This window comes from Berghia stephanieae, chromosome 1 (assembly GCF_034508935.2).
Source record: "Berghia stephanieae isolate SIO BIC M18660-M18661 chromosome 1, UCSD_Bste_1.3, whole genome shotgun sequence".
In the NCBI taxonomy this organism is placed as follows: domain Eukaryota; kingdom Metazoa; phylum Mollusca; class Gastropoda; order Nudibranchia; family Aeolidiidae; genus Berghia; species Berghia stephanieae.
The window spans coordinates 12,905,512-12,931,225 of record NC_088360.1 but is presented as its reverse complement, the minus strand read 5'-3'; the positions used below and the strand labels follow the sequence as shown (position 1 = coordinate 12,931,225).

General features: G+C 33.6%; 2 protein-coding genes across 2 annotated transcripts; one reads left to right on the top strand and one right to left on the bottom strand.

Moving 5' to 3' along the window:
* Nucleotides 1–651: 651 nt before the first annotated feature.
* LOC144968234 (ras-related protein Rab-32B-like) lies at nt 652–17,134 on the bottom strand. The gene is made up of 9 exons (XM_078906386.1): nt 17,019–17,134; nt 15,478–15,510; nt 14,522–14,618; nt 12,382–12,438; nt 11,694–11,726; nt 11,148–11,175; nt 10,797–10,871; nt 9,117–9,225; nt 652–2,304 (listed from the first exon to the last, which is right to left on the bottom strand). The coding sequence occupies exons 1-9, from the start codon at nt 17,107–17,109 to the stop codon at nt 2,141–2,143; spliced, it is 687 nt and encodes a 228-aa protein (XP_078762512.1). The 5' UTR covers nt 17,110–17,134; the 3' UTR covers nt 652–2,140.
* Nucleotides 17,135–17,210: 76 nt separating this feature from the next.
* LOC144968228 (cdc42 homolog) lies at nt 17,211–25,704 on the top strand. The gene is made up of 3 exons (XM_078906373.1): nt 17,211–17,467; nt 20,835–20,893; nt 22,954–25,704. Exons 1-3 carry the CDS (start codon nt 17,323–17,325, stop codon nt 23,359–23,361), a joined length of 612 nt encoding a protein of 203 aa, XP_078762499.1. The 5' UTR covers nt 17,211–17,322; the 3' UTR covers nt 23,362–25,704.
* Nucleotides 25,705–25,714: the final 10 nt, after the last annotated feature.

Here is a 25,714-nt window from a genome sequence, read left to right as displayed (position 1 = left end):
GGTCAAATGGATCAATGACATATGGATACAGCTCCACAACAATCCACAACACATTATACAATTTTAATCAATGCGGCATGCTCATCAAAAGCAAATTAACCATTGCAATCTTTACCCGTGATCTCATATTTATTATTTGTTGCACATCAAAACTGGGAAATGACTATAACAACCATTATCATAGTAAAGGGTTTGGGTCGTGATAGGCTCAATGCCATTGTTAATTAACCAACTTTTAAAAAAAAATTCATTTGAAGACAAAGGATGTCTCCATTCTTGTTACTTTCAATGGGAATATTCATGTTTTTGTTTACTTAAAAAGAAAACAATTTTTAAATGTTTACTGAAGCTCTGAAATCACTCCGATTATCCGGCTGAAACTACACAGAATTGTTTTTCTCACAAACAGATTGTTCCAATTACGCAGTATTATCACAATTATTATTATTATTATTATTATTATTATTATTATTATTATTATGATTATTATTATTATTATTATTATTATTATTATCATCGTCATTATCATCATTCAGGGATATAGCAAGAACAGGTAGTTGTATTCCAAGGCAAGGACGGTAAGCCACATGGAAGGAGACAACAGATATGAAGAAATTTAAGAGACTACAGGAGTTGGTAAATAAGAGGATAGGGACTTGTCTTATCAACTGCAAAATGGTAGTGGAAATTAAAATAATAGGCGTATGCATCTTACCAAAAAATGCTTCACATATTAATAACAAAACTAAAATATATTGCACAGGGAGCCGAGATAATATACAGAAAAAGCAAATATCTCTCTCAAAATAAATGTAATGTGGTTGTTTACCTTTCAACACATATTCCCACTAAGGGCCATAACAAGAACATGGCAAGGGTAGAAAGTCACGCAGAAGGAGACAACAGATATGGGGCTATAGAAGTGACAGCAGGAGTTGGAAAATACGAGGTTGGAACTTGTCTGACCAGCTTCAAAATAGTTTTTATTTCCAAACAATAGGACAATACACATTTACAGTTGTTGAACATAAAAATTATTTAAAAAAAAACAAAAAAAAAAAAAAAAAAAAAAAAAAAAAAAAACAAAACAAACAAACAAAAAAAGTGAATTAATGTATAATTTATATTGGAATTCGAGACTAGATACGAAATCATCATAAAAAGAGAGAGCAAAGATGTTGTGCTTTAAAACAATGGCAAATTTCAAAACCAATATTGGACTGGAATTATTTTTAATATTTTCAACAATGACTGGCAGGATGTAATATTTCCTAATCAACATCATAATACATTGATTGTGGCTTTAATTCAGATGCTAAAATCATTATTGTTACAGATAAAATATGGCAATGGTTTAATACATAGCATAGTATAGGTCTAGTAAGCACCTATAAACACATCATAAACAAAATCTTATCTTTTCACTTATCTACTACTAACACCCATCACCGAGACAATAATATAACACACTCAGAACATCCTTTACAAAGTAAGAAAGCAATATCTGATTAATCTAGCACATAAGAAACGCTTTATTTAATATCTTTATACAACTAATGGCAATTCCTCTGACTTGAAAATATAGATAAAACCTTTGAGGTTGAAATACTTTCTGCCCAATAATATAGATTTATGGGTATATCAAAATAGTTGTGTTATTATGTAAAAACTTAAACGTATCAAAACTGGACATAAGCATTGACTATTGCATAAAAAACTTAAAGTCTCTCAGCAAAGCTTTTATCCTTTATTACATATTAAATGAATTTAATTCAATGGGGACATAAGATTTTATGTACATAACACTATGCAATAATTAAAATATCAAATATGTATTTAATTTCAAGACAACAGCGGAGATAGAAAGAAGCTGGTAATATTTCTACTAAATTATCACAAAAATGGAAACAGGGGCCAATAAATATACCATTATTAGATTAAATTACAATAAGTTTTATTTGTATTTATCATGACATCATGATCATGATAATGAAAATTGATGGTAGATACCAGATCTCCAATGGATGGGGAAAGGCAAAAAAGTCTAATCTTATCATTCTCCGTACAATAATAATTTCAGTCAAATACACGGCTTTAGTCTCATGGCTAAATTGTTATCACATATTCTGTTGTTTTTAAGTCACTGGCAACAAGAAGAGGTTGGTTTGGGCTTCTTGTCAGCGACTTCAAAGGAATCTTCCATTGAGGACATAATCGATGCTGGAACGGAGCCAGATTCTCCAGGCTGCTTAGCACTACTTGGTAAGGAAAGTATATGCTCGATTAGGAAATTCATGGCTTCATCTGAAAAAAATAGATCAAATCAGTAAATGTAGGATATAATGATAAACAATGAATGGAAAGTACTCAACTTTATTTTCAGTAAGGCGTAGGAAATTATAAAGTTTTTGATAATACCTAACTGATTTTACAAATCTGTTTATGGTTTAGATGCAATCTAGATACAGTGGAACCTCCCGATTACGACACCTCCGAATAGTGACAACCTCCTGATAACGACATTGGCCCTTGGTCCCGATTTTTTTTCGATTTAAGATCAGTAAAAAAAACCCTCCAAATAATGATGCACTTTTTGATAAAACCTCCAAGTGACGACATCATTTTGGCAATTTTCTGCAGTTTTCGTAGATATCTGATACTAAAAATACTGAGTATGAGTACTCAAAGTTTATAAAAACGATTCCTGCTTGAACCAATGATAACGCAGCTTTTGAAACCAATGAGAACGCAGCTTTTTTTTGACAAATCTTGGCTGATATGCATTAATAAAAACCAAGGTATAAATCTAAGTTTAAGCAAGTAAACACAAAATCTTGGAAAATGTGATATGATGTGGTGATAGAAGTAGCAGCAGTAGTAGTAGTAGTAGTAGTAGTAGTAGTAGTAGTAGTAGTAGTAGTAGTAGTAGTAGTAGTAGTAGTAGTAGTAGTAGTAGTAGTAGTAGTAGTAGTAGGTACGGAAAACCCAAATTTAGATTATATAATTGTTGTCTTTAAGTTGCATTCAATAGGTAGAACTTTTTTTCCTGATTAAAATGGTATCAAAATTATCAAAATTGGTTAAAAATTTAAAAAGATATGTTATTTCGAAATTTGTAGAAAATCGCCCAAATTTGGGCTGCTTTGAAAGCAACCTTTTGTCCGTTTTCAAAATGCCGTATTTTCATAAATATTCAAGCCAGACCTCTGTAACTTTCTAACAATACACATCTTTTTATAAACAATATGTGTATTTTTTTCCTGAGCTCAACTCTAAGTAAAAAAGAAATAATTTGCCCCCAAAGTAGCTGACAAAGCCAAAATTGTCAATTTCAACGCAAAGTTACGAAATATCAGCGATTGTGCCCCTTGCCTGAGCCGGCGTATGAGTGAAGTGAATACGGCAAATTTGTAGTTGTAGTTTCGTTTTCAGTTGGCTGGTGACCGCAAAGCTATTAATCTTGCCTTCGTATACATCATTTTAAAGCTGAGATTTTAAACTTTCTTTTGATACCACAATCGTCCAAATTTTCAAATTTTTCTTAATTTTTTCATCAAATTAAAGTTTTTAACTTGAAACTTCAAACTTTGAAAAGATCATAAAAATGCGAATCTGGTATCGAATGAAAGCTTGTTCAATTTTCTTTCTGATGCAGCCATTGGCGTTACTATTAATAGTGCTGACGCGAACAGCCGAGCGGAGAGAAAAGATGACCGTCAGTTACGGTGTTCGAGTAGCGGAGCGCCGGTTTCAAAAATCGGAGTTTAACCCTCTTCTTCAACTCAAAGCCATAAAATAACGGCAAATCTTATGAAAAAAGCATAAACATTTTTTAAAAGATGAAGATTTGAGATTTAATCTGATACCAAACACGTTTTATTGATGGACTGAAATGAGAAAAGAGAGTGACGATTTGAGTTGAAATTCTCGTTTGCCAATAAAGCCATGACTCGATAAGAGGGTTTGCCGTACCTAGTAGTAGTAGTAGTGGTAGTAATAGTAGTAGTAGTAGTAGTAGTAGTAGTAGTAGTAGTAGTATAAGTAGTAGTAGTAGTAGTAGCATAAGTAGTAGTAGTAGTAGTAGTGGTAGTAGTAGTAGTAGTAGTAGTAGTAGTAGTAGTAGTAGTAGTAGTAGTAGTAGTAGTAGTTGTGTTTTTGTGGGAGGAGGAAGAGGAGGAGGAATTTTATCTAACTCGCAGCATCCGAATTACCTGTTTTTGTTTGTTTTAAAGGGTTTTACAGCACTTGTGACACATCTATGTCATATCAGCGCCAGTAAAAAGGAAGAAAATTGGATAGTAAAAAACATTCTTGATTTACAATTGAAATGACATAAGAAAAAGTAAGACAAAGGGGAATGGTTTAAATAGGGAACAGATGTAGATTCCAGGAGCACACTATCAGTGTACTCAGTTCAGATCACCTAAAAGTCTCATCCAGACACACGCACAAGAACCCTCTAAGAGGAATACACTACAATGTTTTGTTTGTTTTGTCAATGTTAATAAAAACTGGTCCCGCAGGCCTTACCACGCCCACTTTGTCCGCCATCTACGAAACCTCTAAATAACGACACTTCCGGATAATGACATAAAAACTCGGTCCTATGGCATGTCGTTATCGGGAGGTTCCACTGTATGAGGGCTGTCTAACAAAAAAACACGGAAAAAGGCCAAATCTTTTAAACTATATAAGATGTTTTTTGAAGATCTCAAGCTGGATTCACAGATCTAAAAGATAAGCCAGGCCATGTGCTTTGTTGAATGAGCTGATTCAATGGGAAAGGAGGTTGGAAATAAGAGGAATTGCTGAAATTGTGGGCATATCAAAGTCAACCATCCACAGAATTGTTTTTAGTGAGCTGGGCTATGGCAAGGCGTATTCTCGGCAGGTTCAGAAGCTGTAGATGACTGATCACATTATGCAATGAACATTTGTAGAAATTTGCTGGGACATTGTGGGAGTTGCGTCATGAATGCAGGCAGTGATCATCAAATGCCTGCTGAGGTCTTCCTCAGACAGATTGTCACAGGTGATGAAACTTGGTTACACCATTCAACCCCAGAGTCAAAACATGATTTCATGATGTGGAAACATCCCTCTTCACCAACATCAAAACAGTTCAAGAGTGAAAAATCAATGAAAAAGGTCATGCCTAAAATTTTCTGGGATGTGCAAGGTGTTATGCCTCTTGATGTCCTTGAACCAGGACAAATAATCAACGCTATGAAAAACTGCCAAACTCTTGACAAATTCAGAGAATCTTTGCACCAAAAAAGACCAGTGAAGTGATTTGCAACATGCCAATGCAACTTTCCATAATGCTAATGTTACCAATGATGGGAAATTTTACCTCACTCCTCTCATAATACACTTAGCACCATCTGATTATCATCTTTTCAGACCAATAAAGTGCTTTCTGGCAGGGACTTGATTCACCGATGACAATAAAAGCATGTGGGGGGGGGGGGGGGCTGTGCAAGACTGGCTGCATTTACTTGATGGAAATTTCTTCAAGCAGGGCATCTTCTCCCCGATCTCACGTGAGAAATGCGTCAATCGCAATGGTCATTATGTTAAAATATAAAGCAGTAATCAAGGTAATCTATGTTTTTAAAAAATAAATGAGAATCAACCAAAAATGTTGAATCTATAGTCATTTTTCGTTTTTCCATGGGACAACCCTTGTGTTTCTCATTCCATCACTTCTTAATGATTGCTACAATTTGAGGTGTGAAAGGATTTGTAGATGTCAATTTAGTAAACAGTTGGGAATCTTAAAAATTAATAAACTTAAAGAGACATACAAGTTTTCACAAAACAAAATGAAATTGAACTTTTTAGACTCAATCTCAGCATCATAAAATGGAAATGAATCTGCAAAAATTTAGACATAGATAATGACTATTTCTCTATTGTATTGGAGTAGTCTTAAAAGAACTTGAAAGAAAAGTTATTATTCTATATGCAAAGTAAAAGTTATTAACAGACACGCTCTGAATCTTATCTATCAATGAAGCTTGGTTGAATTTTCTCTTAGGTTAATATTTGCAATATGTGAATATTTCTGAAGTGTAGTAAAATGATGTGCTAATAATGTGGAAAACCTTATTCTTATCTCTTTACTTTTTCAAAGAAAAATAGACAAAAAACTGACATTCTAAAAAGAATTTTATGAGGAAGTGTAGCAATCGATCCAGCCTTACTTGCCCAGGAATTTTCATGTTTGTGTAACATAAAAATATATAGCAATACATAATATATTACCTATTATCTTCCCACTGTGTTTTGCCCAGCATGCATGAATTAAAACAAAATGCAATTGTTAACCAAAAAAAAAAAGCAAAATTCCAATATATTACTTGTTGGCATAGTGTGTAGATTTAAGCAGAAAAAGATCACTAAAAGTGACAACCTTCATTACAACTTGGAATACAATGAAAAATACAACTTCGTTCCCAGTCACTTATCATGAATTCAATAAATCTACAAAATGAAGCAGTTGACAGAATTGCCATTCTCATGGGAGAAACAGAAATTAGTTTCGTAAATATCTTTAGAAGTAGACTTGGTATGATGTAAAGAGCTGAGGACTGGAGTCTTTATCACTGAAGTTTCGGCCTATCAAGGAAGAATAAGAAGAGGAAGAGCAAGAAGGAAAAGATGACAATGAAGAAGAAGAATCTCTATGCAGAAGCATCAAAAAATGCAATCAGCTCAGCTTTTACATTTTACAGCAGTATCAGAATCAGGCAGTTAAATCCTAACTGTACATTCGTTTTTTTGTTACCCCATGGCAATATATAGTAAAATATAGAACTATCCTTACTAGTACATCGGGGGTGATTTTGTTACCCCATGGCAATATATACTAGTAACATAAAAGAATATCCCTATTCATACACTTCCACCTCATCTCCATTCTCTATGTGTGCTTTCTTCTTTTCTTCTTGAGTATGTGGTTTTTCTCAATTGAGTACTAAGCTTGCAACTCACAGCCTTGTTGTAGCCGTGTACCAAGAAATATTTTATCCCGTTTTAGTCAAGCATGATTTATGAATTACATAGGTCGTAAGTCAACTGAATAACATTTTAACTTCGCAACAAACACAGATGAAAACGAGAATAAGAATACTCAAATGTTATGTCCACTCAACACTTCTCTATGGCTCAGAAACATGGACCTTGAACAAACAAATAGAGAAAAGAATTGAGGCCTTTGAAATGTGGACTTTCCGTCGCCTTGGAAAAATCAGTTGGAAAGAAAAGAAAACAAATCAAGAAGTCTGTGACAGCCTTGATATCAGACCGACCCTAATGAAAGTAATAAAAACAAGAAAACTTAAGTATTTTGGACACCTAAGACGCCATCAAACTGTCAACAAGGACATTCTTGAGGGTAGAGTTGAGGGGAAAAGAGGAAGAGGCAGGCCAGCAAGAACTTGGATAGATGATGTGAGGACATGGACAGGATTGTCGGCAGCCGAATGCAGTCAGCGAGCTGTCAACAGGGAAGATTGGCGTGTCATTTCAAGTCGACCTCAACCCATGAGATGACACTGGAAGAAGAAGGTCGTAAAACGGGGATTTTCAAGTTCTCCATTGGAGCTGAACTCTCGTTGCAACCAGGCAGTTGTACACAAGCTGTACGGTATCATCTAAGGCTAACTGCAAGAGTTTCAACATTGCTGTGGCAAAGGAGTTGGCTACACCACAAATAGAAAGGTGGAGAGGTGAGACAAACCTCTAAAATACCTGGGGCAGCTCTCGGACATGAGGGAGAACCATTGGAGACATCAGCTTCATCCCCCCAAACTCAAAGTAGACGTGGCTGATGTCACTTATGCTTGTGGAAAATAAAGATCGCAAAACAACTATAAAGTGCGTGTCATGCAAAAAAGTTTTCGGGCGGTCGACACTCCACAAAGCAAGCCGTGTGCATGATGTGCAAAAATTAGACCTGTAGCGATAATAACAGTATGTGCCACCACCACCATCATCAACACGATTCCACCATCATCGTCATCCACATCATTCCCTCCCCTCATCATCATCATCATCATCATCGTGACGATCTTTTATTTTTTCATGGACCCACAACTGGGGTGACTTTGGCTCATGTTCAAAATGAAAATGCAGAGTCACTCCCACCAGGCAAAGTCATCCCATTTGACACTATTGCCTCAGGTGGGCACAATGATTTTCAGGGTTCAGATATTGAGGGAATGAAGTTGATGTCACTCAGCTCTTTGTTATTATTTTTAGACAGCCTGTAAGTGATAAGTTCTCAGTAAATTATCAGACTATAAACGTTAAAGGATAAACACAGTTTTGTATGTTGGTATGTTTAACCTGGCTGGTGGATGTGATTATTTTACCTAATTGCATAGCATCAATTCAGTAGAACAAGGATATAGTATAGAGCTGCTGTAGGCAGAAAAAAAATTGTATTGTTAAAATACCTACGTATCAGTAGTTCGTTATATAAGTCAAACAAGAAGAAAGACATTGATTGTCAATACAACGAGTATATTCGCTATAAGTGTGCTATGCTGTACTTATAATTTTTTCAAGCCTTATATTCACATAGGAGCAAACAAGAATGCATAAACTTCTCACATTACATAAAATTACCCCCATTTGTAAAAAAGTGACATGTTGCGAAATCTCCAATGGTCACTATGTAATGCAATTCTTTGAAACTATTTGAGCAGAAACCTTTGTAAGAGTGAATTTTTCAGTATTATTGAAAATTTCAGAGAAAAATTCGAATTATAAGTTTTCTTAAAAGCAAAAAAAACCAAAAAACCCCAAGGCCTGAGGTACAATTAGGGTAATAATGTGCATTAACCATTGTATAAACTGCACCTCTTTTATCAACAAAAGCTTAATTAAATTTCTACGACCATTGACAAACCACAAAAGAGATCAGCTCACAGCTTGTAAGTCTGTGACTGGCATTGCTAATTTTGAGTAAAATGATCACTTTTCAGTGGAAAGGTCATGAATTTATAATTCAAGGCACTAAAATATAATGAAATTGAAATAGTTAGAGTGAAAATTTACCGCAGTTCTGTGATTAAATAGAGTTATATTTTTAAATATCCAATACTTACCAACATTTTGATTTGATTTAGCTGAAGTTGGAAACCAACCAATGAAATTTTTGTCTTTACAAAAAGCATTCATCTTTTCATGTTCGACAGACACATCCTCAATATCACACTGGAGGGAAAGACAAATATGAATTATATTACAACTTCTATATCTATACACTTTATAAGTCCCAAGATGAATCTTTTATATTCATTTTGTGCATTTTAATATATAACAACAATTATTATATTATGCAATCTCTTAAAAAAAAAATAAAAAAATAAAAGCCTCTTATAAGCAACATGCTTTGTCCTACATATTTAGTATTGCTGTTGGCTTGGGCTCCTTGTAAAGTGCTTTGACTACATTCCGAGGATATTGCAGTATTTATAAGATTCTTATTTGATTTTAAATGTATATGAACAAGAATCACTGAGAGAACAGCTATACTAATATATGAGTATTTGAAAAAGGTTGCTGAAACATCTACAAACCTTGTGCTCCAAGAATCTAAATTTAAGTTTAAATTTTTAAAGGTTTTACAGTGCTTGCGACACAGTTAAATGATTTCAGTGCCAGTAAAAAGGAAGAAAATGGGATAGTGAAAAAAAAAATTAGAATAACAAATAAAGGTACCCAAGAAAAACTAAAGCAAAGGGGACTGGTTCAAATAGGGAACGAATGTAAATTCCAAAAGCACACTACCAGTGTACTTCGTTTGAGATTTAAGTCTCATCCGGACACCAGCAAAAAATCCCACTGAGAGGAATAGACTCAAATACTTACAGAACCTATCCAAAACAGAAAATATAACTAACAATACGTAACAGAGAGATGATTTACAAGGAAAAAAAAATCTCCCAAAATTAATACTAAACATTTTAAATATTTAACTATTTCCAGCTAAGGACTCCAACAAAAGCCAGGACAAAACCAAGCACTGATTCCATGACAATGGCAAGTAACTCGGAAAACTCGGGATAGAAGACAAAACAAGTGACCTTATGCCCACCATGGGAGGTAAAATAACCCCACCCAGTCCAAAAATCTTTGTTCATATTTGACAACCAGTAGAGGTCAAACGTCATATACTGATATGATATATAAAAGATTCAATTGTGTTTACCTTCTAACTTGTGTTTATTGACAACTGATTTGAAATTATTGAAATAATGAGTTGATCCTCTCTCCTCTCTATAAATGTGACCGGCTGCATCAAATCAACATTATGCAGAGATGATTTAGATGCTACTAATAAAGTGAATTTATGGTAAGATAAAAACCCCCAATAATTTGGGTTCAGTCTAAATGTCTTATTGAGAACAATTGAATTCATTTCTTAAAGGACAAAATTCAGTTTCTGGTAATTGATTCATCTGGACACAATATTGCTTTGGAGTGGATATCACAAGCAATTATGAATTCAATTGATGGTAAAACAATTGGCAGGGTTTGAGTCTCCCTCCCTATACATGCTGTCCAGATGGGCACACTAAGATTAATTTACAATATTAACATACCTGAAGAATCACATCCCTCCTCCTCCCCCCTCCCAAAAAAAATATATATATTAATATACCTGAAGAATCACATCCCCCCCCCCCCCCCCCCCCTCCCAAAAAAAATATATTAACCACAATATCCTATTCACTTGCAAATGGAATAAATGGAACAAAAGAATCAATTTTAGACTGCTTTACCTTGTTGGCTAATAGCATCACGGGAACTGGCTGCTCATCTGATAACATCACTTTGGAATTCACATCTTCAAGCCACTGTAAAAGAGAAATGTAGACAAATATAAAAATGTAGAAGTAGAATTATTTTTTAAATTTAACGGACAAAGTAATATACCCATGAACATTATCTAAACAAAATGATTTCTTTAGACATTATACTGGAAACAATTCAATTAAAAAAAAAAAAGCATTCGTGGATTGCATTTTCATTTATTACTTACATGCTAAATCAAACTCATAAAAACAAACAAATAATGTAAACATTACGTTCAAAGACAATATCTTTAAAATGTTACATCATTCAAAGCCTACCTTTAAAACTGAGTCGAACGTTGCAGGTCTAAATGAAAGAAGAAAGAAAAAAGTAAAAAACTTTCCTTAACATAAAAGGACAATCAAGTCTATTTTTTTAAAAGTGAAAAAAAATAGTAAGAAAAAATGAGATATAAACTAAAAAAAACAAAAACAAACCAAAGACAAAAATAAAAACCGAAAATCTTTAATCATTTTGAAATGGTTAAAGATATTTTCAAAATCATGTTTATAATAAAAACATTTCATGGTGTTAAGTTACAAAATAAGTTTTAACTATTTAAAGTTAAATGCATTTGACTAGCGTTAGTGGAGGACATTGTTAAAAAAAAAACAATTCCTCTTGGGATTTTACAGTCTGAAAATAAAAAGAAACTTGTTTAACATGACACATTGATTGATAACTGTAACATAAAACCAGGAAGTGAAAAGACAATAAATTTGTTGATTAAACACAATAATTTAAACTTTATTTTGATAATTCCATTAAAGATTTACAATACTGAATTTTAAAAGCTGCAAAATAAAAATAAATAATCAACTAACCTTGATAAATCGAAGACTATAATTGCTGCAATTCTGGAAAAGACAATAAAATGTCAATAGTTTTAAGTTCCTAAAAACATCATGTATTCAGAGAATTTTCAGAGAAAAACATTTTCTGAAAAGGATAACTACTTAATTTCAACTGACCCATGCATTTTCATATACATAGACACACACACACACACACACACACACACACACACGCACACACACACACACACACACACACACACACACACACACACTCATGATGTGTTAAGGTCTCATCGTTAATAAATAAATAACAAAAAAAAAATCCCTTTATTCAACCCTATAGAGGAAATGTCTTTAAGGTCTATTCCAAGGGGATACTGGAATAACCTCGGCATTCGTCACAGTGCAGCACTGCGAACTAGGCTAGGGTGAGGTGACTTGCTCAAGGCCACATAGCACATCGAGTATTCAAGCTCAGTACCTTTCAGGTACAAAGCAAAGACCGTATCTACAAACTATCATCAAAATGGTGATATCCAACTTTTCATTTGGAATGAAAGGATAACAAATTCTTTTCATTCAATGTTCAATGAATGGCCGTTTATAAACTAAATTTTATTTTTAATCTAAAAAATTGATGCAGTACCAAGCTGAAAGTAATCTAACATTTCAGAATACTCATTGTTAAAATATGAATTCATTTCAACATACTCACGCATATTTATAGTAAACACGGGTCATGTGACCAAAACGTTCATGACCAGCAATATCCCTGAAATTTAATATGAAAACGATTGATAAGATATGAGTGAATGAAGAATTAAAATTTTATAAATTTATATTCATTCTTAAGGAAATTAGAATTATAAAAGGATATTATTTTCTTATGACTATTTGTTGAGGAATGAGGAAGTATTAGAAAAGTCTTAAATACAAACAGTCTAGTTGCAGTGGATAAGAATAACTGCATTACAGTTACAGTGAAACCCCTGGATAACGACATTGCCTGAGATTGGAAAATTATGCCGTTATCGAGGGATGTTGTTATTCCGGGGTTTTCAAGATGGCATGCTGAGACTGGTGAATACATAAGAGTTAGATGTGCAGACCAGTGTCTGAGATAAGATGCGTCCAAATAATGTTAGAACATGTATTTCTCAAGTTTACAAAGGGTATACCAAACCCCAGTTACTCTTTCACTCTCCAATGTGTATTGTCAATGTTTTGATCATTAATATTACCCAAACGCCATTTTCATTGAATAAAACTAAGAATAAATCAAGAAAATCAAGTGTCAATGTGATAATACCACACAGCAACATTGATGCACACATCTAGTTTTGATTTAATTAAAATCCATGCAATATTGCTTATGAGTTTTGAATATAAGAATTTATATTTAAGTGCACTAAAATTAACAAGCACTTATAATCAGTCAATTCACATCTTGAGATACTAAAAAAGAAAACAAAAACAAACAAGAAAACAAAAAAAAAAAAACAACCTAGGAATTAACTATAATAATATTAAATTTGGACTGATATTTAGAAAGACAACTGGTTTTTCAAATGAAAATAATAAAGTGAAAGAGACTGTTATTGTCTTCCCTGGTATTCCAACATACTATAAGACCATAAATATCCATAATTGCCCCGATATCAGTGAACCTCCACTGACCTAAGGCAGGTAGCTAACAGGAAAAGTTAATGGACCCTTCAGAGTTTCATCCACTGATAAACTTCTTATGCTGTGGTTCCATATACTCTAGTGATGATTCCATGCAGTGTATTACATGTGTGTTCTGATTGATCGGTAACAAAGCGATCTCATCGGGAGGAAAAAAAGGGTTTCTTATTGGTATCAACTGCCAATTGTTATTATAATGATGTCGCTAAACAGGGGTTTTACTCAAATGTATGTCGCTATTTTGGTTTTTTTATTACTAACAATGATAGCAAAAAAAATCGGGACCAGAGGACAATGTCGCTATCCAGGGGTTGTCGTTATTCAGAGATTGCACTGTATATTATAACCACAGGGTGAGCTAAAAATGTGGTCATTGTCTTTTGACTGCAATACATTCTTAAATGATTCTGGCAGCACCTTCTTTTGTTGATGTAAAGAAAGTCGATATATCTAAATATTTGAACATATATAGTTCATACTGCATAAACAGACACTTGATATGCTTGAGAGTTGCTTCCATGCTGCACTCACTAAAAATATAAAGTCTTTCTGCTTTAATAACATTACTATTATTCCTTAGTTCCCTTAATCAAAAATTCATCCATATTCCCAGAAATGTGCAATTAAAAAGAATGAACTGTATACTTAAGGATGTGATCCTATTCAGTCAGATTACAGTGCAAATATTTCAACAAAGAGGCCAATGCTACAAAGATGTGAGTGCTATATCATCACCACAAGGTGAACTGATGAACTAATGGTTGCCTTTAACAAATGTCATCCACTACTCCAAATAAGGTATTTTGTAGAAGATGCTGAAAACGGTATTTGAAATATGAAATTTATATAAAATTATTATGCGTTTATTGAATTAAGAGGTATTTTAAAACTTCGTTTTTCTGATCATTTTAAATTTAAATTCAATCTTTGACAGCGAATTGACACCAAGAATTTAAACACTTTTTCTCCCATTACTTTAGAAGATTTTTATACCAAACGCAACCCTGGCATATTCAACCTTTAGACAAAGGAGTCAGCCACCTTAAAAATAAAAAAATAATTAACATTTATATAAAGCATTTCCACTGATAAACAATTTCAATATACTTCACAATGTTTCAAACATGTGTATAAAATATAGACCTATAACTTGAATATTATAATCTCACCATAACTGAAGATTGACTTTGTTAGTTCCATCCCAAACCACACTCTTCAAGGCAAAGTCAACACCAATCGTGAGCTTGTAATTTGGTGAAAAATATCCTGTGAAATTTTATTTTTTAAAATTAATGTTTCTATGAAATCATAATTTGCAAAGTATATTGTAATCCTATACTCACTGGATTGGATAGTATACTTTTAAAATTGAGACATTAGTATCGTGGTGCATATAATAATTTATACCCCTTGTCTTACTAAACAAAGAATAGATAAGTAACACTAGCTAAGCAAGTGGTTTACAAAATACTGATATGGAAGTCCTTTAAAACTATCAATGAGAGTACTATAAGCCAAAGAGAGTCTACTTCATACACAAAACAGAACCCGTGAAAGTGAAAGTCTTTTGACTTAGCCATATGTGATCCATTGTCTTCACATATTATTATATCCAAGTGTAAATGATTGAAACTTGAATTGAAAGTCTGAATTATGAAACTGAATTTGAATTATCACGATTGAATACGGAAGAATGTATTTACTTACACTTGAAAAAAATCCTAACAACAACAAAACAATTCCATAACAGTAGTTATTTTGACATTAAAGTCATCTTCCAATATCTGGCTCGTAATGCTAGATTGAGACAGTGGGTGAAATTTACAGTACACTTGAATGCGCATTATAAGTATAATTATCATAATGATGATGATGATGATGATGATGATGATGATGATGATGATGATGATAATAATAATAATAATAAAAATAATAATAAGTCACCATCATCACCATCATCGTCATTATTATTATTATTATTATTATTATTATTATTATTATTATCATTATTAATATTATCATCATCATTAAACAATTATTAAACACACATATTAAATATTAAATTGTCTAATAATTTATATTTAATAGGATTTTTTATGGTTTGAATAAGAGCTATCATAGTTACCTTCAGAATAACGCCTTATCAACGACGTTTTACCTGTAAACAATAGCAAATATATCAATAAAGAGTAAGAAATTGATATCATGAAAGTAGCAAGAGTACATGAAATATTAAGGTTACGGAGAATTCGTATTGGAGTAATCATGGTAAGATACATGATGGTATTGTCAGCAGGCCAATTGAAACAGTTGGACTAATGCTTATATAAATAAATAAATGACAATTGTATAGCGCCTTACCTCGGTCTTTCTCTCCATTTTATTGACTCATTAAGGCCAAGGCACCTCTAGTTTTTGGTTTTATGAAATCCAAATGTGATTGGTAAAATCTATACAGAAAATCAGCAACAATAGTAGTTATCTTGTTAATTTCTCATAAGGAATTGTGTTATCAGACCCGCAAATAAGTGCACGTCGGTTATGCTTCTATTTAATTATTATATCTCACTAGATTTAGATACAGTAGAACATGAAAGTAACGTACTCGGAAATAGCGAGAACTCGGAAATAGCGAGTAAAATCTAAATCCCCGTTTTTTTCCCTTATTTGAGTCAATAAAATTAGCATGAAAGTAGTGAGTATGAAAAAGAGGTCAACTCGGAAATAACAAACATTTCCTGCCCCAGCCTAGGACTGCGAACGAAGTAAAGCAAAACAAGAGACAATGGCAATTTAAATATTTTTAGCCTAGCCTCTTTTCTTTTCTTATTTTTCGTTACGAGTAATATTACATAGTAGCCTAGTCTGTAGTAGTACATAATAGGCGAAACAAATTTGGGTGGGGGTTGGGTTTGTGTGCGTGTGTGTGTATTGGGGTGGGGGTCAATTATTCACCTAATGTGGTGCCACGCGACGCGCGAGGTAAGCACATGTCAACATGCCTCACTTCGCAGCATCGGTCAGCGAGTAGCATCGTTAACGAACGACACGATCAGCGAGAGAGGGGAGTGTGGAACCATTATTTCAATGGGTCAGTGATTGAGTGATGCGCTTGCTGACTTCATCAAACATGCCGAGTGCATAAAAACACTCGCGCGCACACGCACACGCACACACACACACACACTTCTATGTTCTTGTTTTTTTTTTCTAGTCATGATTTTACTTGAAAATAAAAACAAAAAACAACAAAAAACCAAGCATTCTGCCACTTCTGTGAAGAAATTGAAATAGGGGCGACTGCTTTTACTCGAATTACACACTGAGGGGAATAACCAGCAGTATTATAACCTTTCCTGGCAACTCGGGAATAGCGAGAACTCGGAAATAGCGAGTAATCAGGAGTGGACCCGTCGAACTCGCTATTTCCGAGTTCTACTGTACTATCTAATAATATAATATACCTATAATATATCTTACCTGGAGTTTAATTAGACTCTACTATATATAACTATAATCTACTAAGACTAGGACTAAGACTAAGACGTCTAAGTCTAAGACCTAAGTAAGACACTGCATTGACAATAGAAAGTGGCATTACTCAAGATACAACAATAGCAAAAGTTAAATATAAAATTTAACAACAGAAAACACGAGAACACATACCGACGCCAAATTCACCTATGACGAGAACTTTATATAAATGTTCTTTCACTGTATTCTTCCCTGTGGTGGCTTCATTAGAGGCCGCTTCCATTTTGTTTCATTCATAGCTGTCATGTGACAAACAGCAACAACAATGGGGTCAAAGGGTCATTAGGGTCATACTGTAGGAAGCAAAATAACACAAATAACAAAGGGAGTTAACTAAGATAAATACTCAACTCGAGCATCATTTAAGTGCTTATGGCGATTTCCTGGTTGTCGTCTTCCTCTTGTATGATGAAAACATAATCAGAAATATTTTAAAATGACAGATAATTCTTCGGGCCCTGAATTTATTAAATGTGTTGTGGTCGGTGATGGTGCTGTTGGTAAAACATGCATGTTGATGAGCTATGCCACGAACAAGTTCCCCACGGAATATGTCCCAACGGTTTTCGATAATTATTCAGGTAAAAAAGCAAAGTCCGTGTTGTGAGTCGACAACATTACAGACCCAACTTTACCTTCTAATACTGATAATTGTATTTTATTCATCTGTGTTAAGCCTCTGCGATACAGGGTTAGTCGTATCAGGGTGTTCTTATCGCGTAATGGAATGGTAATGAAAATTAGGGAGAAAAAAAAAGAAAAGAAAAAAAGTAAGTGTAGATAGATAGATAGACTTTTGACTGCAGATAAGAAAGAGATCGCCTCTCTCACTCAAACTCATAAACAGATGTTCCCTCTCTCTACTTAAGAGGCGGTTTGGGTCAATAGGAAACTCCTTCAAAATATTGATTTTGAGATTTTGGTGGAAAAACTATTTTATAATCTTAGAAATAATAATATTGAAGTGCAATTTCTCAAAATATATAGATAGACCTCTAATATGGTTGAAAAGGGTATAGGCGTATGTCTAGTTAGAAAAGTGTGAAAAACGGAAAACTATTTTGCTATTTTCTCAATATGTCATTTTTCTCAGGGTATGGGGATACTGTGTCAAATATTTCTAAAATCTATTCCATGAAATTGTCTGAACATTTCCACAGTTATCACAGAGAATATGTATTATGTCACCATAGAGAAATTTGTATTTTGTGTGTAAATTGATTTATAATCAAAATTATAAATTTTTATCATCAATTTTGTCATAAAATTTGGATTCGCTACTTTGTAATGTTCTAATACAAATCTCATAAGCTAAAGTTGTAACAGCTCTCTATGGTGACACAGAATTCTACAATGTTGATAAGAGGGAAGAATATGGAGGTTATTCCTTCATTACTTTTTGCGGAAGATTTGCCACAAGATTGTTTTACTTTTTGATGCCAGTTCCCTAAATCACGATGCAAAACAGGTATCAACACAGATAATGTATTTTTTTTTTCACCAAAAGTGTTTTTTATCCTGTTATGATGATGTAGAATGATTAAAACCGCCCAATATAGGTAATTAAATTTTTTTAGAAATAACCCAAACCGCCCCTTAACTGATTTTCTCAACCCACATCTACACCAGATTATTTACTCTTGGGTTATTTTGAAAGAGGGAATTTTTTTCATCAGTAAAATCCGTTCAAAATTGAAGGAAAATCTGATTTAAAAAAATATAAGTTTTACATTGACCCAGGGTTGTCATTTAGGGCGCACTACTCAAGATTTTCTAAGCATTAGTCAGTAACAAAATTATCTTCTCAGTGATGTTTAATTTTTTAAAAAGGACATTTTTTCATCAATAAATCCATTCGTTCTTGAAGTAAAGGGGGTTTCAAAGGGACCTAGACTGATTCTGGATGAAGTCAAGATTTTTTTCTGACATCCTGTTCACCCAGCAGTGATTGGGTAGATGGGTCTGTTAGATCTGGTGGAAAGTACTTTGCGATAGACTAGCGTCCTATCCAAAGACTGGCAAGCATCATTCCTTGCTTGTCTATTATTACCTTTGCCTGTTCTATAATGATTGACCACGTTGCTGCTGTGTTAATCGCTCAACTATGCTTGAACTAAGTCAGCACAGCTGCATCAACATCAGCATTTGTTGGCAGTTACTGCTTTTTCTCTATGGTTCAAACCCATGCTGTTGGATTTTCTCTCAGTTCTTGATGGTAGTGGTCAAGTAATGGGGAATCCCCAAGGCCCATCCCGTATGGTAGGCAAAGCAAGACAAAACGCTAGCTTAAGTGGAAGCATTCAGTCACCGGTCAAATGCTGTGGCGCTCGTTCAAGCACCAAAAGTATTATTAAGTGACTGTGTTTATTACAGATTCTGTTCCTTTGTGGTGTCAAACACATTTAACACTATTAAGAGGACAGCTCAAATGTAAAACCCTTTTTTTTTTTGCATTCCATTGCTTTGAGTGAACAAAAATCACAAAATCAAAGAATTCGTTAAAACAAACCTCAACACTGAGATAACAGTCAGAAATGTCTTCGTAATTATTCTTTTTCCACAGATCAGGGCACTGAATTTGGTAGTTAATGTATTCACTCAATAGTCAGTGCTTTTCTCTTCAACTTGGTAGAAGTGGATATCATAATTCATCGTCATATTCATGCACATGATCGGTGATCAGAGACCCTGACAGCAGATTAATAGCGCAGTATCTTATAATTGAAGTATGTTCTGGTTGAACGCAATGGCATCCACTCACACCACAGACGTCAATAGGCTAGTTAACATTTGTGCAATGCGAAATGCCAGGTAACCTAGGTTTTTGTCTCGCTTTGTCCCACCCACTGAAATCACCCACATTATCTGGTCCAGAGGGGACTGGATGTCATTGGTTGGCTAATCAGATGTTTTCATTAGCTATGACTTCGGGATTTCATTGGTTGGAAAGCAAATGTTTTCATTGGACAGAAATTTCACCTCGACTGTCGATTTGAAGGTGGTGATTATTGTCATACTGATGTCGCTATACAAGGTTTTACTAAAATGTATGTCGTTATGGTGAGATTTTAATTACTAATGATATATTGGAAAAAAATCGGGACTTGGACTTATTTTGCTATAGAGAGGGTGTCATTATAAATGGACTGCCCTGTATTGACTCTAGAAAAAATTTAAGACATTAAAAAAAATTCGGCAGGCCCGGTCTTCTTGCATCATCTTGCAAATTATTTAATTTTTATGCTTTTTACTCTTATTTACAGCAATTTTTCTACCAATATGCATTATTGTATGTTTCCTAATGTTCACCTTATTTTTTCCGAAAAACCATTGGAAAAAAATGTCTGAAAAAATTTGACCTCTTCTTTGAAGTACACTCTACTCACTGATGTGATTTCATAGTATTTTGTATGATCATTAAGTTTATTAACACTTGGAATGTGTTCTTCAGTCATGCTGGTGATCAAATCATTAACTTAAGCATGCATTTACAAAAGAAATTTATTGACTGTAGACCTTTGAAAAAACCATTGTGCACAGTTAAAATCTTGTTATCTTTCATTTTTCTAGTCACTCTGCTTTAAAATACATTTCACAAGTTTGATAAATCCTTTTGGTTTTCAGTTACATGACTTGAAATTTGGACCATTTTCATTATGTCAATTGGCAAGTGAAAATGATAAGTTCTCCAAAAACGAATTTACTCTCATTTTCTTAAGTTGAGATTTTCAAAATTCAAAAAGTGTTTTCCATGACTATGAAAATACTTTATGAATATAGTTAGAGAAACTCATTTTAAATAGTATTTATAAATTGTCTCTTGTGCTACCTAATTATATGCAGTATAAAAAAATAGATGAAATTTCATTTTCAGTTTAAATAGATCTTTTGAAAAAGAAAATGTCACGATTTTTGACATTTATTGATATTATTTTCCTTACTTTTCAGTCACAGTCAACATCCTTGGCTCACCTCATCAATTGGGCCTGTTTGACACCGCAGGACAGGTGAGTTTTTGAAGTCAAATGTCAAATTTATATAAGCGATAGTAATTCATCTGCTCTCATTTGGTGATGTTAGAGAACATGCCCATCAATTGCATGGGATGAGAGTTCAATAACATTAGAAGTTAATCTAAGACTAAGATTGGATTTTATCTTCAATGTTGATATACATGGCACAAATAGCGGCCATTTTTTTTTTTTTTTTGCGTTGGGAATAGTGCTCCTACTTGTTTGATGTCCTGGAGGAGTGTAAAAGCCTGATCACTGTATGAGAGTGGTGTAGAAGTCTGTTTTATGTAATGGACTGGTGCAGAGGCCAGATTGTTGTATGGATTGTTGCAAAGGCCTGTTGATTGGACAGATTGTTACAGATTCCAGCTTGTTGGATGGGAGTGTTGCAAATAATGGTTCCTCTCACGGGAATGGGGCAGACGCCATTTTGTTGGATTGGACTAGTATAGGTCCATTCATCACAAAGGAGCAGTGCAAAGGCCTTTTCATTGGATTTTCAATCTCCATGTACCATTTTAGCTAAAAATGCTTTGTAAGTGGCCGAAGAATCGCCAATGAAAAGCTTATTTTAAATAAACATTGTAGTTTTCTTCCTTTGTCATGTCAAAAAAAATCAACAAACATGGACATTCTCAACAACAACAAAAAAGAGTGAGACATTATTTTTAACTACCTAACCATCACTATTGAGAGTGCTCTGAGTTGTTTACCATTGGATTTGATTTATCATTAAAATATACTGATTGTTTCTATTATTGACAAAAATAAAAACAAAAGAAACAAACATATTCAGAAAAAGTGTGGAGCGGGCAACAAACATATGAAGTCTTTCTGAACCCAATTGTGTCTTGTCTTATCATTAAGTCACAACTCTATTCATCTAAGTTATTGGGACATGTGGAAAAGAAACTTTACAAATTCATATTCATATCAAGGAACTGAAAATTTCCCCCCAAATTACTTACATTTTAACCAGTCATCAACCTTTTTCACTTTTTTTTTGTCATAATTATATTTGAGGGGTCATTTTACGCCAAAATAGAATATTTACATTTCATCTTTTTCATTTTCAACCATAATTATTCTACTTCTTTAAAACCTATTAAAATTTACTAAATATTTGTGAGCAATTGTTGTAACAAATATTTAAAACCATATGAAAAAAAAGTTATTTTCTTTCTGGAGCTCCCCATAGCTCATTCGATAGAGCACTCAACTGTCAAGCAAAGAGTTTGGTATCAGTCCTGGGTCAGTCCAGGGTTATCTCACCTTTCTGTTCACCCAGCAGTATATTGGTAGCTGGGTCTGTTAGATCTGATGTTAACTAGAGCTTTTATATTGCGTATTATCTAGTAAATGTATTCAAAGCACTTTACAAGGAGTCCCTAGCTAACAACAACACTTAACAAATAGGACAAGACATCGTGCCTATTAAGCTATGGTACATTTTTTTCCAACAGAGACAACACTGTTAGGGTCAGGTACTCAGTTTACATCTGAGTACAGTGAGAAAATGTAAGTAAAGAGCTTTCTCCAAGGGCTCATTTATACTCTGCTCAGAGCTGGACTCGAACCCAGGAATTTCCAATCTGAAAGTGAGTGTCATACCACAAGATCACATAGCTGCTATCACAGGATGTCGGGCAATTGTTACTGCTAAATTTTGAGGGGACTGCAATTAATTCTGGCTCTTAAGGACTTCTTTTCATGTGTTTCATCAACCTTTTTGACATCTTCATCACATATCTGCATGCTAAGACTTAAATATGATCCCCACAAGAAAATCATGACCAAGGTGCAGTATTTTTAACAGAATAAACAATTAATATGTGAAATTTGTATCTTCATATAGATACATCAAAATTTTTTTTAAAGGTGTTTTAATCAACGTGCAAAGTATTTTACAACAATTTCAAAATCATGAAACTGAAACAAATATCTCGTAGCATGGTTTTCCTAGTTCGCATTGAATTCTACATTTTGCTTTACATTCTATTATCAATGAAGCTAATTTTATTTATTTGCCTTTTAAATTTTATTTTGTTTTTCAGGAGGAGTATGAAGGTCTTCGATTGTTATCATACCCAGGGACAAGTGTCTTTCTTTCATGTTTTTCTGTTGTCATGCCAGAGTCAATGAAAAATCTAGAAAATCATTGGGTGCCTGAAATAAGACACAGTGTCCCAAAAGCACCCTTCATCATTGTAGGGACACAGGTAGACTTGCGAGATGATGAACCTACAAAGATGAAGTTGGCAAAAAGAAAGTTGAGACCAGTAACTTTTGAAGAAGGGGAGCGGTTGGCAAAGAAATTGGGTGCTGATATCTATACTGAATGTAGTGCTTTAACCAGACAAGGCCTGAAGGATGTATTTGATGAAGCAATTTTATCTGTATTAGATCCCAAGAATGCAAAGCCCGAAAAACAGAAAAGCAAACATCGGTGTGCTGTTTTATGACTTGTTTTTATTACTAGTCTCAATATTGAGCTACAAACTGCTGTAAACTGTTGAATAATAAACTTTGATCAATGTGTCATATCATTTTGTTGCCTGTAATTGTTATTTTGAAACTCTTATTACTAATAAAGAAAAAAATGTGGTGCTTTTGTTACCCTTAATAGTTTTAAAAGATACTTGGGGACTGCCAGCTGTATCAAATAATTTAGATTTAATTTATTTCATTACTATTATCTTTAGAGATCACAAATTCTTGTAGATTTGAAAATGCCACTTTTGAATGGGTATAATATAATTATATTTACTATGGTAATAAGGTTAGTATGTAGCCAAAATCTATATCATATAAGGTGAATCACTGATAGAGCACCATCAATGAATGCTTTATTTTGAATGATGTAATCATTTTGTGCACATGTTTAGAAAATTCCATTTGCTTCCACTCAATACTCCAGATTTTGTGGAAGATGTTAGGTGACCTTACGAGTCATTTGAAAGCTTTTTACAAGCTGATTTTACACAAGAATATGTGAGTTTTTCCAAGTCTTTTGCACTGACCTATTGGCTTGATAAAGATGGAAAATCTAGAATAATAGTGTTTGAGAATCAAATTCTCTGACAAACTTTGTAACAAATGCAAATGAAACTTTTGATGGCCTTTAGACGATGCCATGGATCGTTCACAGTGTTTTGAATGAATTTCAAAGTTGATTTAGGCTTGATGTATAGCTAGGATGAACCACGTTCTGGTTGACTAGTATGTGAAGTTGACATTAACAACATTGTAGGATGTCAGTTATAATATGTCACTGCATTTTAAACAAGTCTCTCTCAGCTGAGCAAAACCAGAAATGGATAAACATTTTGAAAAATCCATTTGAACGTCATTGAGAATGCTACTTGTTTTTAGAGTCAATAATCACAGGTGATAAGACTTGGATTGACTGCTATGACCCAGAGACAAGAAATCAGTCTGTTTTCTTTGATTGCAGTAGAATCGTTCATTGAGAATTTATATTCAAGGCTAATATGTGAACCAGATCTTTTACATCAATGTTTTAGGCAATTTAGAGAAGATATATAAGAAAGCAACCGAGCTCTGGCCATTGGAAAATCTTTTTTTACACCACGACAATGCCTGTTAGTAATTTTTGTACAATTGGAATAGTCCGAATGCTTAATGGACACACCTTGTGTTTGTATTTGTGGACAACTATTTTTGAATTTAGAAATGTTCCCTTAAATTTTTTTTTAAATAGTGTAAAATATATTATATTTAACTTCGTTTTGTACAAAGATCAATCTTATTTCTTCATAAACTTTCATTCACAGTTTTTATAAGCTAATTCAATACATTCTTTGCTATCCTTCAATAAATCTCTCAACAAAGATTATAATAGTGTTATATTCAGAAAAGGTCGGGGTTTTTTCCCCAAAAAAATTTGAACAACAACAAAGATAATAATAAAGAGATAAATTATGCCTCAAATGATTAATTTAAAAAATCATCTACACTGTAACATTGAATTCATGATTACAAAAAACGCCAGCAAAATTACAGGTCTTCAATTGAATTACAGATGTTCAATTGATTAAAGCAGCTGCCTGTTTAAGATAAATATGTTACACTGTTTTAGATTGAATAATTTTGAGTTGATAAGCCCCCTTGATTACTCCCTGATACCAAGCTTTTATGCAATAAGAGCAATAATTTAAAAAAGATCACTCAAATCTGTACATATCTTTTATTCTAGAACTTATTTATTAGATTATGCATTTTTCATTTGTTCAAGTTACCATTCCTTCCTCTTTCGAATTTAAAAAAATAGCCATACAAGGCTGTTTTTGATTCTATTCTGTGTGGTCTGTGATCTGTTAACTTTTTGAATTGTTGATAGTCAATTCACCGCATTATCATCGTTTCTCTCTTTGTTTGCATTTTAATTTTTGGTCTTTTAATCGAATAAGAGAAATCAAATCGAAATTAAAAAGAAAAGAGTAGTGTGAGGAAGCTTTTTTATTTTGGTGTTTTTAGTTTTGTAACGAAAATTAATTTTGATATGGAAAGTGTCAGTCTGAATGGTGTGAGTATCCACAAATAAATGGTACATGTACTCACTATGCATTAAATGAGATTCTAAAGACATCATAAATGAATGAGAAAAATGATAGTAGTAATGGTAGTAGTAGTAGTAGTAGTAGTAGTAGTAGTAGTAGTAGTAGTAGTACAGTCCACTCCTGATAGTCGCAACACCTTGGGATCAGCAAAAATGTTGCGATTAACCGAAGTTGCAATTATCCGAAGTTGAGTTTCCTGCCCACTATTGCAACATTTTACACAAATATGGTAAAT